Source organism: Barbatula barbatula (assembly GCF_947034865.1).
Source record: "Barbatula barbatula genome assembly, chromosome: 7".
NCBI lineage: Eukaryota > Metazoa > Chordata > Actinopteri > Cypriniformes > Nemacheilidae > Barbatula > Barbatula barbatula.
The window spans coordinates 1822926-1838239 of NC_136770.1; the positions used below are offsets into that span (position 1 = coordinate 1822926).

Sequence of the window (15314 nt, forward strand, 5' to 3'; positions counted from 1 at the left end):
CTGCAGAAGAAAGTCATTCAAGTTTTGGAACGACATAAGGGCGAGTAAATCATGAAAGACTTTTCATTTTTAAGTAACTCTGCAGACCTATTCATGGGTTACTGAAGTAAATTAATTATCCATGTAACTTATACTCCCTTCAAATGTTACATAATTGTAATTGATGTGTTCTTGGCTGAGGCGAGCAGCTGCTGACTGAAGAAGCCTCAATGTTTTGGTCAGGTCAGATTCAGTTTTTTTTACCTCCCTCTGGTGGGAACAGCGAAGCCATTAACAGGATCTGAGCGAGAGCAGGAAAGCTGATTTGACCTTTGTTAACTAAAACCTCCTGGTAACACAAATACACTGTAGCTCACACGCACAATGCACATTTAAACACCAATATTCATCAAAGGCTTGTTATTTTAACCTTCTGGAAAAGTGAGAACACAGGAAGCATGTCTGAAACTCCAGTCGGCGTTGATATTTTTTGCTGCACTTTTTCACATGCGATATTATTTTTCAACACATAATATGTATTAGTACAGCGCCATTATATGTTGAATTCAATGAAAAAACTTTAAAAGAGTACCCACACTCTAATTCTTACCTCTAGTTGGCGTACTTTCTAGTATTTTGGCCCACTCGGTCCAAATGAATTCAAGTGAACATAATTTCTTCAGTTTCGAAGTTATATCTTCCACATCAGAGCTTTTTTCTTATCGCAGCACTCATTTCCACCACATCCGTTCCAGGCGTTGACATTTAAGGCCCCTCCCATAACACCCATCTTTAATGTACTAACCTACTGACCTCCAGCATCTTTGCCGACTCACTCAAAATGATTCTTGCGGAGTGATGTTTGGGGGTGTGTGCGCATGGTGTTGTGGGTATGTGAGAGGCTATTGGTCAGCTGTTGAAAAGGTTAGCAGCCAGAGCCTCCCCGTTGAATATAAATCAGCTTTTGGGGGTATAGTCCCAGCAATAGACAGTTGGCTCCAGACTGAGCACCCCTTACGAAGTTATTGATTCTGGCTCTGAGAAGTTTTAGCACCTTTACAGCACTTGGAAAATGAGTAACATGGCAACAGAGATTGTCGCCTTTGTGCTGACCGTATCCGGCTGGATTCTCATCTCTTCCACGCTCCCGACGGACTACTGGAAGGTGTCATCGGTGGATGGGACAGTCATAACCACGGCGACCTTTTGGTCCAATTTGTGGAAGACGTGCGTTACGGATTCCACTGGGGTTTCAAACTGCAAGGATTTTCCTTCTATGCTTGCACTTGATGGTACTTCGTTTCTTTTTTTGCGTGTGGAAGATTAATATAACTTCTAAGGTCTTTGAAATCGTGTTTTTGCATAAATTTGGATATATTATTTTATTAGGACCACATTATGACTTGTTACAGATGTGTTAGTATAATAGTAAAGAATTATTAATATAATTATTTTAAACTAAACACATTTTTTTTGTATTTAAAGGGATACTTCACCCAAAAGTTTAAAGTCCTTCAAGTTGTTCCAAATCTTTATAAATGTCTTTGTTCTAATAAACACAGAGAAATGTATTTGGAAGAATGATTATAACCATTTTTAGGTGAGGTATCCCTTAAATTTGTACGTTCTAAAATGCTTATACTTCTTTTACACTTAAAGTATAAAACACGGCAAATGTAGTAGTACTGAAATAGTACACTTACAAGTATAATTATACTTACTACATGAAGTATACTAAAAAATAGACAATAGTTGCATTTGTACACTTAAAATGCACTTGAAATATTTTTCACTTAATGTAAATAATGACTCCGTGACCTCAACTTTTATTTCCTTCACTCATGACCTCTGTTGCAACCTGCAAGTGAGGAATATCCCACAGGCAAATTATAAGATTTAACAATCCTAGCGTGCCACAATGTGTTCCCTCAGGGCATCGCAAGTAATGTATATGAATGTTTTTGAGGCAGTAATTGTTTTTGGCTTGATTCATTGAAGTGAATGTATGAACAGAATTTCCCCAGAACTGCAGAATAGCTTTATTGTTGGGTGCTGCCACAGGTTTTGTTGTCATGACATAATTATGCGGTTGAAGTTCTGATGGGTTTTTAGCATGTTGTTATGCACTTGATAGGGTTTTCTCGTTGCTAAGTGGTTGTTTACTGCTCACTTTCTACACCGCTAAAGATTGTTTTCAGACGATTTCCCCAAGCAGTCCTTACACCTTGTTGACCCCGCCTCTAGTCCCGTAGTCCCGCCCCAAACATTTGCCATTGGTTGAGCCAAAGTGAACCTGTCATGTTGCTCATACAAAGAGAGCCACCATATAGTTTACATAGTTTTTAGTTGACCTTTTGTCGTCCTGTTTCTGCAGCTTATATCCAGGTATGTCGAGGGCTGATGATCTCAGCTGTGTGTCTGGGATTCTTCGGAGCTATTCTGGCTCTAATTGGCATGAAGTGTACTAAGATTGGGGGCTCAGAGACCACCAAAGCCAGGATCACCTGTTTATCTGGACTACACTTTATTCTCAGTGGTACGTGTTGGCCGAACCTAAAGAAATAACAATTCTGTCATTGTTTATCCACCCTCATGTCATTTAAACATCTCTTTTTTTCTGTGCAACACAAAAGAAGATAGTTTGAGACATGTCTCTGTGGTTTTGTGTCCATGCAATGGAAGTCAATGGGGGTGAATGTTGTTTAGCTTCTTTTATGTTCTGCAGAAGAAAGAAAGTCATACAGGTTTGGAATGACATGAAGATGAGTAAATGATGAAAAAACTTGGTTGAGCTGAGCTTTTAAATCCCTGTTTCATCTGACATGGCGTTATATGAACAATATTTGAACACCCAATGTCTCTACAGGAATCTGCTCTATGACCGCCTGTTCTCTGTATGCACACAGGATAACAAATGAGTTTTTTGACCCCTTATTTGTAAAACAAAAGTAAGAAATCCGTCCCATTTTAACACAGTTACTTAACATGTGTACTTTCCAATATTAAAGTGTTTGTCTTGTCTGCGTTCAGATTTGAACTTGGGGCGGCCCTGTTTATTGGCTGGGCAGGATCGGTTCTCAGCATCCTTGGAGGCTTTGTCTTCTGCTTCTCTATGCCAGAAGGATTCAGCATCAGGTGAAACATTTTTAAAGTAAAGGAATAAAGTTAAACCCAATGCCATGCCAGAACCAGTAACACTTGACTAGAGATTTTTCCTCTTCTCTGGAACAGGGAGTACTCTTACAACGGCGAAACATCTTTCATTTCAACTCCAAACAAGGTCACCAAGATCACCAAGACCTCTGAAGTTTCTCAGGCACACCCCCCGGATCAAATCAGATTCTCTGGCAGACGGTTTGGGAGGAATGCGTACGTTTGATTTTCTTTCAAAGCCTGGAACTGATAAACTGAACTGAGGGTCAAACAGCATACACGGTGTACAGTCGACTATCAGACATATCCCCGAACGAAGGACTCAGAATACAAAAGACTGATACGTGAGGAAAAGAGTTTTATATTTGATGCATAAAGTATGTTATAGAAATGTTCATGTTACCGTTTACATGTCAGGGATTGTATCTTTTAATGGAAGGGTGCCATTTAATGTTTTGCTTTGTACATAAAAATTTAAAATAACATTTCAATAAACAGTACAATATGTTTTATATGTTTACATATAGAAAAGCCTGAATAAATCTCACCACATCACAGAACATATAATAATACATTTAACAGAAAACTTCTTGAGGATATTTGTAATTAATCGATTAAGTAATTTTGTGTTTTTAAATGTTTTTGGGGGCAAAAATCTATCAACTTTAGTCTCATCAATTTGACAATGACCAGACATCTCTACCTTAAACCGATCTTAAGTCAGATGAACCGATGACAGGCTTCAAAAGAACAGACGAGGACCTCAGCTGCGCTCCACTGACCACAGGAACATGCTGTCTCGATTCGGAAATTGAGTCGGAAACCACTTATTGCTCCAGACCTGGAGTCTCTCCTCACCTCCTGATCAGTGGAAACTTTAGACTCTGACCCTGGAGCTTCCGCAGACCGCTGCCAGAGTCTTCATGTTGTGTCAGATGCTTTCTTTAAAAAGGAATCAGTGTCTCTCTGCTCAAAGATTTAATATTTAAAGACATAATAAAAGGGAAGTTTAGCATTTTGTCTTTTTATTTTATTTTATTTTATTGGGATTGGATTGACTTACTGTTGTAAATAGAAAAGTGATTGGAAGGAAAATGTTTGTGTGGGTGTGTATGAAATATGAAAAAGACAACACATAAACACTTAAAATACATGTCCTGCATTTACATTTACTGTATGTGAAATTAATTATTTGCAAAATGCAATATTATTATCCTGAAATATTATATAATTATACAATATTTATTTAAAAATGCAAAATATATATTTTGTTTATTAATAACTTCGATAACAATTTATATAAAAAAAATTGAATTACAAAACTATGTTTAAGTCAAATCGTTTTAATGATGAATTATTTAATAATAAAAGCAACACTTGTTCACTGTTCATGAGCTGAACTCAAAGATCTATGTACACAAAAGGCCTATTTCTCTCAAATATTGTTCACAACTCTATGTTAGTGAGCAATTGTCCTTTGCTGAGATAATCCATTCACCTCACAGGTGTGTCATATCAAGATGCGGATTAGACAGCATGATTATTGCACAGGTGTGCCTTAGGCTGGCCACAATAAAAGGCTGCTCTAAAATGTGTAGTTTTACTGTATTGGGGGGTCCGAAAACCAGTCAGTATCTGGTGTGACCATCATTTGCCTCACGCAGTGCAACACATCTCCTTCGCATAGAGTTGAACAGGTTGTCAATTGTGGCCTGTCGAATGTTGGTCCTCTCCTCTTCAGTGGCTGTGCGAAGTTGCTGGATATTGTCAGGAACTGGAACACGCTGTCGTATTCGCCGATCCAGAGCATCCCATACATGCTCAATGGGTGACATGTCCGGTGAGTATGCTGGCCATGCAACAACTGGGATGTTTTCTGCTTCCTGGAATTGTGTACAGATGCTTTGAACATGAGGCCGTGCATTATAATGCTGCAGCATGAGGTGATGGTCGTGGATGACTGGCACATCAATGGGCATCAGGATCTCGTCACGGTATTTCTGCCATAAAAAAAGCACCTGTGTTCACTGTTTATAACATACGCCTGCCCATACCATAACCCCACCACCATGGGCCACTCGATCTACAACGTTGACATCAGCAAACCGCTCACCCACACAACGCCATACACACTGTCTGCCCTCTGAACATGAACATGTCATGAACATTCAATTGACAGGCAGGAGCTCTGGTGGACATTCCTACACTCAGCATGCCGACTTGCGACATATAGACACACATATTCACTGAACAAAATTATAAATTAAATATATATATATATATATATATATATATATATATATTACAGTCAACATGGATGAGAGGTTTCTTTTAATTGTTTAATTGATGAAAAAAGGAAATGCAGAGCAACAAAAAGCATCCTTATGAAATTATCCGTAGTAGTGAAAGTGAGGTGAAAGTGACCTATTTGTCAGTTATGGTGAACCATACCTGAAATGTGACCTCTGCATTTAACCCATCCAGAGAGTAGTGAACACACGCACAGTAAGTCGTGAACACACGTACACCCGGAGCAGTGGGTAGCTATCTCTGCCTTGCTCTAGGGCACCTCAGTCGTTACCTGCTGGCCCTGAGGATCGAACTGGCAACTCTCTGGTCACGAGTCTGAATCTCTAACTATTAGGCCACGACTGTAGTAAACATCGGACCAGTGACCCCGATCTGAATTGCAACACTGCACACCAGAGGGCATCAGATCTTGTTTCAGACCAGATACAAAAGTATCTCTGCTGCTTAAGATACGTCAAGTAAAAGGTTTAAAAGAGTCATTCAGAAAATGGCTCAGGCTCTTTGAGAAAACAAAGACTTAATTCAACATCACCGTCCGGCTTCGTCGGTTAAAGCAATGATCTTCAAAAGGTCGCAAACATTTTCCAGGAGATGGGTACAGATAAGATGACCAAAGTTCACAGTGCAAAATCAAACGCCAGAATTCAAACTCTCACAGCACCTTTATGAAATGATTTATTCTCAGTTATGAACACCAAGGCTGTTTTCCTGATATTATAAAAGTCCTTTTGGAAACGCCCATGACACACCCATAAACAGATGATAACCTGCACAAGCTCCTCTGGAAATTAGACATTTGGCCCCTATGAAGTATGTCATCGAGATGTTTGTGTTTTTGAAATGGTAGCTGAAAATCATGATAGTACTTCAACAACTGTGGGAACATGCGGGTAAAAACATTGACACCAGCACAAAAAAGATGACAGCAGGTTATTGTCCCATGTGCTGCTCCCAGAGCAGTCTCAGAGATCCAAGAGATGGATCACGGACAGACCTGAACGAGAAAAAACTTGACCAAGCTCAAACATATCCAAGTAGACGGTCAGTTTGAACGCAGAACGTCAGCGAAGATGAAGGTTCGAGGTATGCAGATCTGGGGCTTGCTGTTGACGTTACTGGGCTGGATTTTCGTGTCTTGCTCCATGGCCATGGAGGGCTGGAAGGTCACATCTATCGGAGGGCAGGGTGGGAGCTCTATCATCACGGTGGGCTGGTACTGGTCCAGTCTTTGGAGGGCATGCTATACCGACTCCGCCGCCACATCCAACTGCTATGACTTTCCTATGCTTTGGGCCGTAGAAGGTACAGACATTTTGAAACGCTCTCAATATAGATACTGTGCAGAATGTACAAAGACAATATAGATTTTTCTTTCGACAATTCATACTAACCCTATACAACCAGATGCAAAAATAGGATGTTTTCACATTTGTTTTTTTAAGGTTTAAAGGGGTTAAAGAACAATCAGACAGACAATAATTTTTGATTGAATATTCAGAATACATCCAGATTGTAAGGGCTCTGCTGATGTCTGGCATGGCTGTCGGAGTGCTGGGGTTCATCCTGAGCTTTGCAGGAATGGAGTGCACTTACATTGGAGGCAAAGACAAAGAAAAAGAACGATCCATGTTCACGGGAAGCATCTGTCACGTCTTAAGTGGTACATTTCATCTTTCAGCTCTCTAAGAATCATAACGTCTACAAAAAAGTATACTTTAAGTATCTGTAAAGTTCAAGTATATTTTTAGATGCAGTATGCTAATATCAATGTACGAGTCGGCCTAGTATGCTTGAAAGTGTGCTATTTTTATTACAGTTGTAGGCTAAACTTTCATCAGGCATATATGTTTTACTACTACAAGTGAGAATACTTGTTCAACACTTGTAGCACATAGTTTATGAAATGTAGTTTAAAAAAGAGTAGTTTGCGAAAGAAAACTACTAGTTAAAGTATATAAATGAACTTTTCTGTCATATAGGTATACTTTAGGTCCAGTCAGTAGATTGTATCTAGCCGTGAGGTTGCGTATTGCAAATGACCCATCCCGTTTGAAGCACGGTGGCTGATACAAAACAAACGTGTCGCATTTATGCAGAAGGAGATCATATACTTACGAAACGCTCTCTGTTTGTCCGTTTAGAAACAACATGTCGGATTCCATGTAAGGGGACCCGCGGTGTATGTAGATAAAAAAGCTCATTGTTTGTGTTTTGTTAGGTTTGCTCTCTGCCTGTGGATATGCAGTATACGCTCATTACGTCTCCGCTGAGTTTTTCAACCCCAGATTTGATGGATTGCAGTAAGCACATCAATCATTTCATTACAATAAAATAGTCGTGGGAGTAGAACCAATCTTTGAATAATTACATTTTAGTAACTGTATTTGATGACATTTATTCATTTAATTGTATTTTTTATGCAAATCTTTCAGGTTTGACTTGGGAACTCCGTTGTTTCTCGGGTGGGCTGGATGTGCCTTTCAGATCACTGGTGGAATCTTTTTCCTGGTTTCGGTTAGAAAGATCAGGTCTCGTACATACAGCAGGTGACTGGGACTGTTTATTTTAATAATAATGGAAATTCTTTAAGACGGTATAATATAAAGGCAATATTTGTTCTTGCACTTCATAGCAGTGGTTCTCAACAGGGGGGGCCAAGATGACTTTCAAGGGGCCTCAGGATGACTAATAGTTGAGCATTAAAATACATTTTAAAACAAAGAAAAAACAATATATTTTTATTATATGTCCACTTCTATATTGAATAAGCACTTTTACAGTGAATTTCAAACTTCAAACTTCAAAATTTCAAATTACTTTCAATGTTTTTGAATACAAGAGTCACCTTGAATACCTGCTTTAGAGCATCTAAAATTGAAGACCAAAAAATTATAAATAAATAATAATAACAAAACTTCATTTAAATTGTTATGTTCTTTATAAAATGTTTGTTCTCAGGCCACCAACGTCCATTGTTCCTGCAGTGGAGCGTAAAGCCTCACGCAACTCCCCCACAAACTTTTCCATAATCTCTGAACTTTCCTCAAAATCTGGCATATCATCAATATCTGAGTTTTCCGCTGAGTCTGGTCCATCAGCTGCGACTCACATTTCACCTGTAAACACACGTGTCTCCAGAACCCGCCGTCCTTCCCGATCCAGACGAAAATCGAGGAGCTCTGTCAAATCTGAGGTTTATCGGCCGGTGCGATCATCCATGTCCTCAAGGTTAAGCAGGCCGGATTTAAACAGAAGGAAATTATCCGCTCCGTCCAGAACCGCCACACATTTCTTTATCAGGAACTCGTACCTCTGAAACATTTCGGTGTGGATTACTGGAGACGTTGAAGTAGACAAAAACACGTGTACTGCACTTCTGCAATGACATATCTAGATATTAAAGAGGCTCTATGCATTCAAAGCAACTCTGGAAATGTACTGAAGAATGTTTTTGTAAATGTTTGAGGTTATGGGATGCTCAGCATAGAAGCTAGACCAATAGACCAAAAAAAACCAATAGAAACCATCACAGAAATTCTCATTGTTTTCCATTAAACCTTTACAAAATTCCTTTTTGTAGGGCTGTTTGGGCCTTTTCCGATAAGATATCTGCCAGATCCATTCGACCAATTGAATATTTCACATCCCTGACACCCTGCAGAAACCATTACTTTTCATATGGTTTCCATTAAAATACCATTATGAACCAATAGCTTTTCCATTAAAACCATAACAAGAACCCAGAAATGTTATGTGCTTATGTAAGCATGACTTGGCTTACTCACACTTGATGTAAATGAACACTCGCCAGGCAAAACATTTAAGAAACATTGACTTTAATAAGTAACTCAAACTTGTCATGGCTGTAACTTTGTTAGAAACTTAATACATAATTAATTTCGCATTGAATGAATGATACACTGATGTCAACCTTCCAAAGCTCACTGACTTTATGCACTTCGGTATGTTTAATCGGACGCACGTGTCTGGACCGAAGTTAACTTTCGATCTGTTTGTTTATCGGCCTATTTTTTATTATATTTAATTTATATTATTATTTTTGTATTTGTTAATTGCAATAAAATAATCTACGGTACAGGGTCTTAATTGTAATGAGGTCTTTTGGAATATACTTCGGGCCACATAACGTGTGTTTGTTGTTGTCTTGAGACCATCTATACTTAATACACATAATTTCCTGTTTACGTTTGATCTGTTGGCTTTTGAGCGGATATAAATAGTCCAAATGAAAAGAAAATGAGACCAGAGGTTAATCCAATGTATGTCCCTACAACTCCATGTACAGGTCCTGAGATGGAGAGAAGTTACAAGTATAGACAGCAATGAAAAAGTTAATAGTTAGATGGTTCTGTATAGCGTGTCTTCCAAAATCCTGAGCTTGTAAACATCTAATTTTCTAGTATTCATCTTGAAACTTCTACGTCTGAAAGTTCTCTCACGAACCATTTGATTAGTAGCTCATAATACATTTTTTGATGTGAAGAAATCTCCACCGTTCTACTCCAGATGTTCTGTTATCTACTAAAGCTGTGTCACCTCCATGAAAACGTAAAACCGTCCTGTGCACTTTTCCAGGATTTCTCCTGCGCTGTAAATGTGTTGTTTTTTAATTGTACGCTGATCGTTCTCTTCTTCACTCATATATAAAGTACACAATCCATTTTTCTATTCTGGCAGATTCTGGCAGCCCAGAATTGATTTGGCCATATTACCAATTGTCAATTCTGGTATCTAGACGAACAATACTGACATCCCGCCAGGATGGGGAAAGGTCCTGTAAACAGTTAGCAGAAGGCATTGTGAAAAGATGAAATATTTACATTTGACGTTTTATTATCAAACACACACAGAAATGAGAAACTCACCCACTCTTAAGAGAGCTTGACAATCCAGAAGTCATCATCACAAGAGGTAAAGTTGAAATCACAACATCACACGTAATCCCCACGTTTAAGCTTAAAATTGAACTCAGCAAAACGTTTGGATAAATGCAAATTCAGAAAATAACCAAATTTAAGTACGTAATCCAAAAAATGTACAAATAAATGTTGTATCAATTCATCTCACATTGGGAGTTGCTTGTTTCTCTTTTGCTTTTTCTTCTGTGTGATCCTGCCACTTTTGGATGGTCTTTATGCCCTCTATTGGCAGGTAGCAGTTACTAGATCAAACATCCAGTCATTGGATCGGATCTATGGATGTTAATATCGAAATGGAAATGCAAATGTTCGGGCTTAAATAAAAAAACTTCAAAGAGATGTTTGAAATAAAATATCAAAGGGACGCCTTAAACATTGCATGAAAAATCATTTGCTCGAATGTTAGGTGCTCTGCTTCCAAGTTTGCCTGGATATTGTGATTTGGGGTTAAAGGGCATTTCAATATTTTACAGTTTTTAATTTTTTTTTGCCATCATGTACTTCATCCAGGATGATCCTGTGTATCCTGGGACACTCTTGAAAAATGAGATCTCTATAAAAGGATAATTCACCCAAAGTGCATATTTTTCAACCAAAATCTACACATAAGTCTTCTGTGGAGCACAAAAGTATATATTTGAAGAAATGTCTTCATGTGTATGTGTCCATGGCAGAACATCGGTGGGTGTTTTTGTTCTTTAGTTACCAACATTGTTCTTTTGTGACACAAGAGTCAGTGAAAGATTGGTGAACTGTCCCTTTCAATATCTCAGTTATTTCGCCTACATTCTCAGATTTCCCAAGGTTGCGCTCAAAAATATATTGATTCATATATAAAGTCAAACATCACTAATCCAAATGTGCCCAAATCCAGATTATTTTCTTTATAATCTTTACACCTTCATGCTCTTCGTGCATTTTAACAATTGTCTCATTTGTTTGTGTTTTTATTTTTTCTAATCAACTTTAAGAGAAACGTCTAAGACTATGATAAGCAATGAAAAATAAGCAAACTCTACACTGTAAAGTAATTACGTATAGATTACAGTATTACTGGCAGTTTGCCAGGTATTTACTGTAGATTTACATTTATCAAAGAAAAATGAATATTAAATATTAACTTTATCCTTAGAGAAAAAAACTATAAAAAAATACAGCCTCATGCCAAGCTTCTGGGAACCAAAATCTGAAGAAAAAAAAACACTTTGTGGTTTATGTGGATTTCTGGTTACCAGAATGCTTTGCATGAGGTTGTTTCTCTATTGTTTTTTTCTGTAAAGATAAAGACTTGTTAATGATAAAGACTGTTGCCAATAAATTTGACAAATATAAATCTACAGTAAGCTACTGGCAGCTATTTGCGTAACTACAGCAAAAACGTTTACAGTGATGTAAGCCGTAAAACTTGGGCTCCAGTCCCTACAGAAAGAAAAGACCCTACAGAGAACAAGCGGCTTTGTCAGCACCTCAGGCCTGGGAAATGATGACTCAATCCCTGACATGTCACAGTGACTGAAAGGTCAGAGATTGGATTGACCTCTCAGAATCTGAAACTGCTGAGGTAAAAGCATGCAGTTTACTAAGCAGAATCTGGGGGCAATGGGTTCATGAAGCATATAAAGAAAAACCTGTCCACCACAGACACACCAGCATGTAATTGTATTCCATGTTGGCTTGAAACATCTCAGCAGAGCATCCACTTCTCTTTCCATACATCTTTCAACTCAGTTCCTCAGATCATCTTATGAATCACAGGCAGCATGAGGCAGCGTACAGCCGTGATGTATGTTGAGATTGGGTGTTTGTTGACCTGTTTATGTGGCTGGATTTTGATCTGTTCTACTCTGGCTACAGAGTACTGGACCTTCTCAGAGGTCGGCTCTGCTGTCCTCACCACCGGCAATTATTATTCCAACCTTTGGATGGACTGTGTGTCAGATACCACAGGAGTATCTGACTGTAAATACTACCCCTCCATGATGGACCTCTCGGGTAAGACGGTCGATTGAAAAATCATCGTGCCATGCTTAAATGGTTAAATGCATTCGGAGAAAATCACATTAAATGTGTACCCATGACTAATATCATTCACATGAAATGAATCAAATTGTTTAGTGGTTTAAAAATATTCAATGTTAGTGATTGAGTATCATCCAACTGGTTTTCACAAAGATCTACCGACATTTAGCTTTTATTGTCAGCAAATGTTGTCCTGTCTAATTTTTGCTATTTTTCTTCTTACATATCCAAATGATTAGTTTTGTAATAAAACATTTTCGAGATGGATTACGTAACATTTCTGAAAATTCTGTAGGGTGGTTACACTGAAGATGCTAAAATATGACATTTGTTTGTGCTTTATTTTGGATACTTTTTGACACGACTTTTCAAGCGTGCAGTACATACTTGTATATGTGTTGAGTCATAGTTTTACATTGATGTGTTATCTCATAGTTTTAATAAAATATTCATAAGTAATTGACACTGAGGCTATACAGGTGTATCCTTTTAACACCTTGTAAAATGAAATGAAACATTTAAAACGATAGTTAAAGATTCAGTCGTCATGGAACACAAAGGAAGATATTTAGAAGAATGTCTGTAACCAAACAGATCTCATCCCCCATTTATTACCATAGTAGGGAAAATAAATGCTATGGGAGTAAATGGGGAATGAGATCTGTTTATTTACTGACATTCTTCTAAATATCTTCCTTTAGATTTGAAACAATCCGAGGGGGAGTAAATGATGAGATCATTTTCATGTTTGGGTGAACTGTCCCTTTAAAATGTAATAAGATTTGTTTAAAGAAATCTTCCAATGACTACTCTCTGATCTCTTTGGCTTTCAGTTTTCCTCCATGTGAGCAGGGCTCTGGCTGTGGTCTCTGTGATTTTGGGCTTCTGGGCGGCTGTGCTCGCTCTCATCGGGATGAAGTGTACCAAGATCGGAGGCTCTGAACTCATTAACGCCAGAGTTACGTTTGCTGCGGCGTTGACGTACATGGCATCTGGTGAGAATGGTTTCTTTCGACAAGCATTTGTCCCAGTATGATTTGGTTACCGTAAACTGATGTATCGTCGTGTCTGTTTGGCAGGCTTCTGCGGTATGATAGTGTACTCCATGTGGGGCAATAAAGTGCGCTCAGACTTTATGGATCCATATTACTTAGAGCAGAGGTAACATGATGTCTTTCAGAAAGTGTATTTATGCAATTTTTGACACGGATGAACCCTGATGGATTTGTGGTTTTGTCAGGTTTGAGCTGGGTGCAGCTCTGTTCATCGGTTGGGGCGGATCGTGTCTGGTTATAAGCGGAAGCGCAGTCATGTGCTATTTCTCTGGAAGAGAGTCGTTCCCTCGAAAGTATGGCCTGTTTCATTGTATTTATAGGAGGCAAAATGTATACAGAATCTAACGCAAGGACTATATCTAACTTTAGGTATACTAAGCAACTCACAAGACCTCCGACCTACATGACGGCACGCACCAGACAGACGTACATGCTGCCCGCCTCCTATAGAAACACAACAGACTTCGTACCTACTATGTACCGATCACAAGGAGGGAGGAGAAATACACAGAGTGAGGGCAGGAGAGGAACGCAAGGAAGTCAATACTCAAGACCCTCACGCCCCCCCATAGATTCAGCTGTGTGACCCGATGTGAAAAGAAACAACTTGCAAATAAGAACCACTCTCTCCTTATCCATTCGCTCAACATCTCCGGAGTTCTTATGATTTAAAACGGGAAAGTTATCAATTTCCTTTCTTCCATCACACAAACCTATTGTCTTGTTTTGTCTGTGCTACGATACTAAGATCCCCTGACACCATAACTATCTGTATACTCTCCATACTGGTGCCGGTCTCCTTTCATCTCCTGGTCCTTTTTTGGCTCCAAACCCCAAGAAAACCTGTAAGAGAAAGTACATTGTGTTATCCAAGAACTGGGTTTACAGAAATGGAACAAGTTCTGTCTTTGAGTCTGTGTTTGCCCTAACATTCTTCCATGGTATTTGTTTGTTCCTTTCTTCTTTGTTTGAAATCTAATTTAAGATTTGTCCCTTGTTTCCTTAATAGTTTTTTTTTGGGTTGTTCCCTTGTTTGCTCTCTTCCTTGGACATTTAAGCATCACTGATAGGCCTACCTTTTTTACACTACCGTCGTTTTCCTTTTGTACATTATCATCAGTTTTCTTTTCAACATTATCCATTTCCTTTTGTATTCCTTTTGTTTTCCTTATCATTATCGGTTTAATGACACTTGTAAGAGAGAAATAAAGACAAAACACAAAAGCGACTTGTGCCTTCGTGCAGCGACAGGAGTTGGAATTTAAAACATCCGCCCACTGAGCAGTGAATGTAAACAAAGTTGGTAACACTTTACATTAAGCTATCCTTTATGGAGCATGTATAAATGTGTTCATTAATGATTAATAAGTCATTTACAAATGCATTATAAAGCGGTTATAACTGCATGAATAATGCCTGCCTGCAGGTATAAAAAACCAACATAACAGTGCAAATGCAGTGTCCAGTCTGACAGCCTCTATTGCAAACAACATAAAGATAATAATGAATCTGCTTTCGAGTCAAATAAATTACGAATAAATACATTTATTAGGCATTTATAACATGCGAATATAAATGGCTCAGCATTTGGCAGGTATTTCATTAGAATCTCTCTTCTTATTCCTGCAGTTATAACTGCTTCATAATGAATTTGTAAATGACTAACTAATCATTCATAAACACATTTATAAATGCTTTATTAAGGGTATCTTAATGGGTGACTGTAACGATTTACTTGTTTAACATGAAAAAATGTGGCTTGCTTTATACGTTTAGGTGATTTGAGTTTGTTAGGTAAGAGCTAGGCTACTAAGTCTTAAAAGTCACCAATAAACTGTGTTTATTTATTTTAGCACAT

General features: G+C 38.4%; 3 protein-coding genes across 3 annotated transcripts; all 3 read left to right on the forward strand.

The window, feature by feature from the left end:
* The first annotated feature begins 945 nt into the window (after window positions 1–945).
* cldn10a (claudin 10a) lies at window positions 946–4146 on the forward strand. Its single transcript, XM_079461140.1, has 5 exons — window positions 946–1271; window positions 2354–2515; window positions 2846–2927; window positions 3010–3114; window positions 3211–4146. The coding sequence occupies exons 1-5, from the start codon at window positions 1052–1054 to the stop codon at window positions 3356–3358; spliced, it is 717 nt and encodes a 238-aa protein (XP_079317266.1). The 5' UTR covers window positions 946–1051; the 3' UTR covers window positions 3359–4146.
* A 2249-nt stretch (window positions 4147–6395) lies between these two features.
* cldn10e (claudin 10e) lies at window positions 6396–9543 on the forward strand. Its single transcript, XM_079461394.1, has 5 exons — window positions 6396–6744; window positions 6941–7102; window positions 7661–7742; window positions 7875–7988; window positions 8401–9543. The coding sequence occupies exons 1-5, from the start codon at window positions 6513–6515 to the stop codon at window positions 8756–8758; spliced, it is 948 nt and encodes a 315-aa protein (XP_079317520.1). The 5' UTR covers window positions 6396–6512; the 3' UTR covers window positions 8759–9543.
* Window positions 9544–12043: 2500 nt separating this feature from the next.
* Window positions 12044–14659, forward strand: LOC306896136 (claudin-10-like). Its single transcript, XM_079459833.1, has 5 exons — window positions 12044–12374; window positions 13235–13396; window positions 13481–13562; window positions 13642–13749; window positions 13826–14659. The coding sequence occupies exons 1-5, from the start codon at window positions 12143–12145 to the stop codon at window positions 14040–14042; spliced, it is 801 nt and encodes a 266-aa protein (XP_079315959.1). The 5' UTR covers window positions 12044–12142; the 3' UTR covers window positions 14043–14659.
* The last annotated feature ends 655 nt before the right edge of the window (window positions 14660–15314 follow it).

Coding starts and splice junctions, on each gene's coding strand:
- LOC306896136 (XM_079459833.1), top strand. CDS start 12,143: ATGAGGCAGCGTACAGCCGTGATGTATGTTGAGATTGGGTGTTTGTTG. Junction 12,375..13,234: donor CTCCATGATGGACCTCTCGG/GTAAGACGGTCG, acceptor TTTGGCTTTCAG/TTTTCCTCCATGTGAGCAGG. Junction 13,750..13,825: donor AGAGAGTCGTTCCCTCGAAA/GTATGGCCTGTT, acceptor ATCTAACTTTAG/GTATACTAAGCAACTCACAA.
- cldn10a (XM_079461140.1), top strand. CDS start 1,052: ATGAGTAACATGGCAACAGAGATTGTCGCCTTTGTGCTGACCGTATCC. Junction 2,516..2,845: donor ACTACACTTTATTCTCAGTG/GTACGTGTTGGC, acceptor ATGTCTCTACAG/GAATCTGCTCTATGACCGCC. Junction 2,928..3,009: donor CCCTTATTTGTAAAACAAAA/GTAAGAAATCCG, acceptor GTCTGCGTTCAG/ATTTGAACTTGGGGCGGCCC.
- cldn10e (XM_079461394.1), top strand. CDS start 6,513: ATGAAGGTTCGAGGTATGCAGATCTGGGGCTTGCTGTTGACGTTACTG. Junction 6,745..6,940: donor TATGCTTTGGGCCGTAGAAG/GTACAGACATTT, acceptor TTGAATATTCAG/AATACATCCAGATTGTAAGG. Junction 7,103..7,660: donor CATCTGTCACGTCTTAAGTG/GTACATTTCATC, acceptor GTGTTTTGTTAG/GTTTGCTCTCTGCCTGTGGA.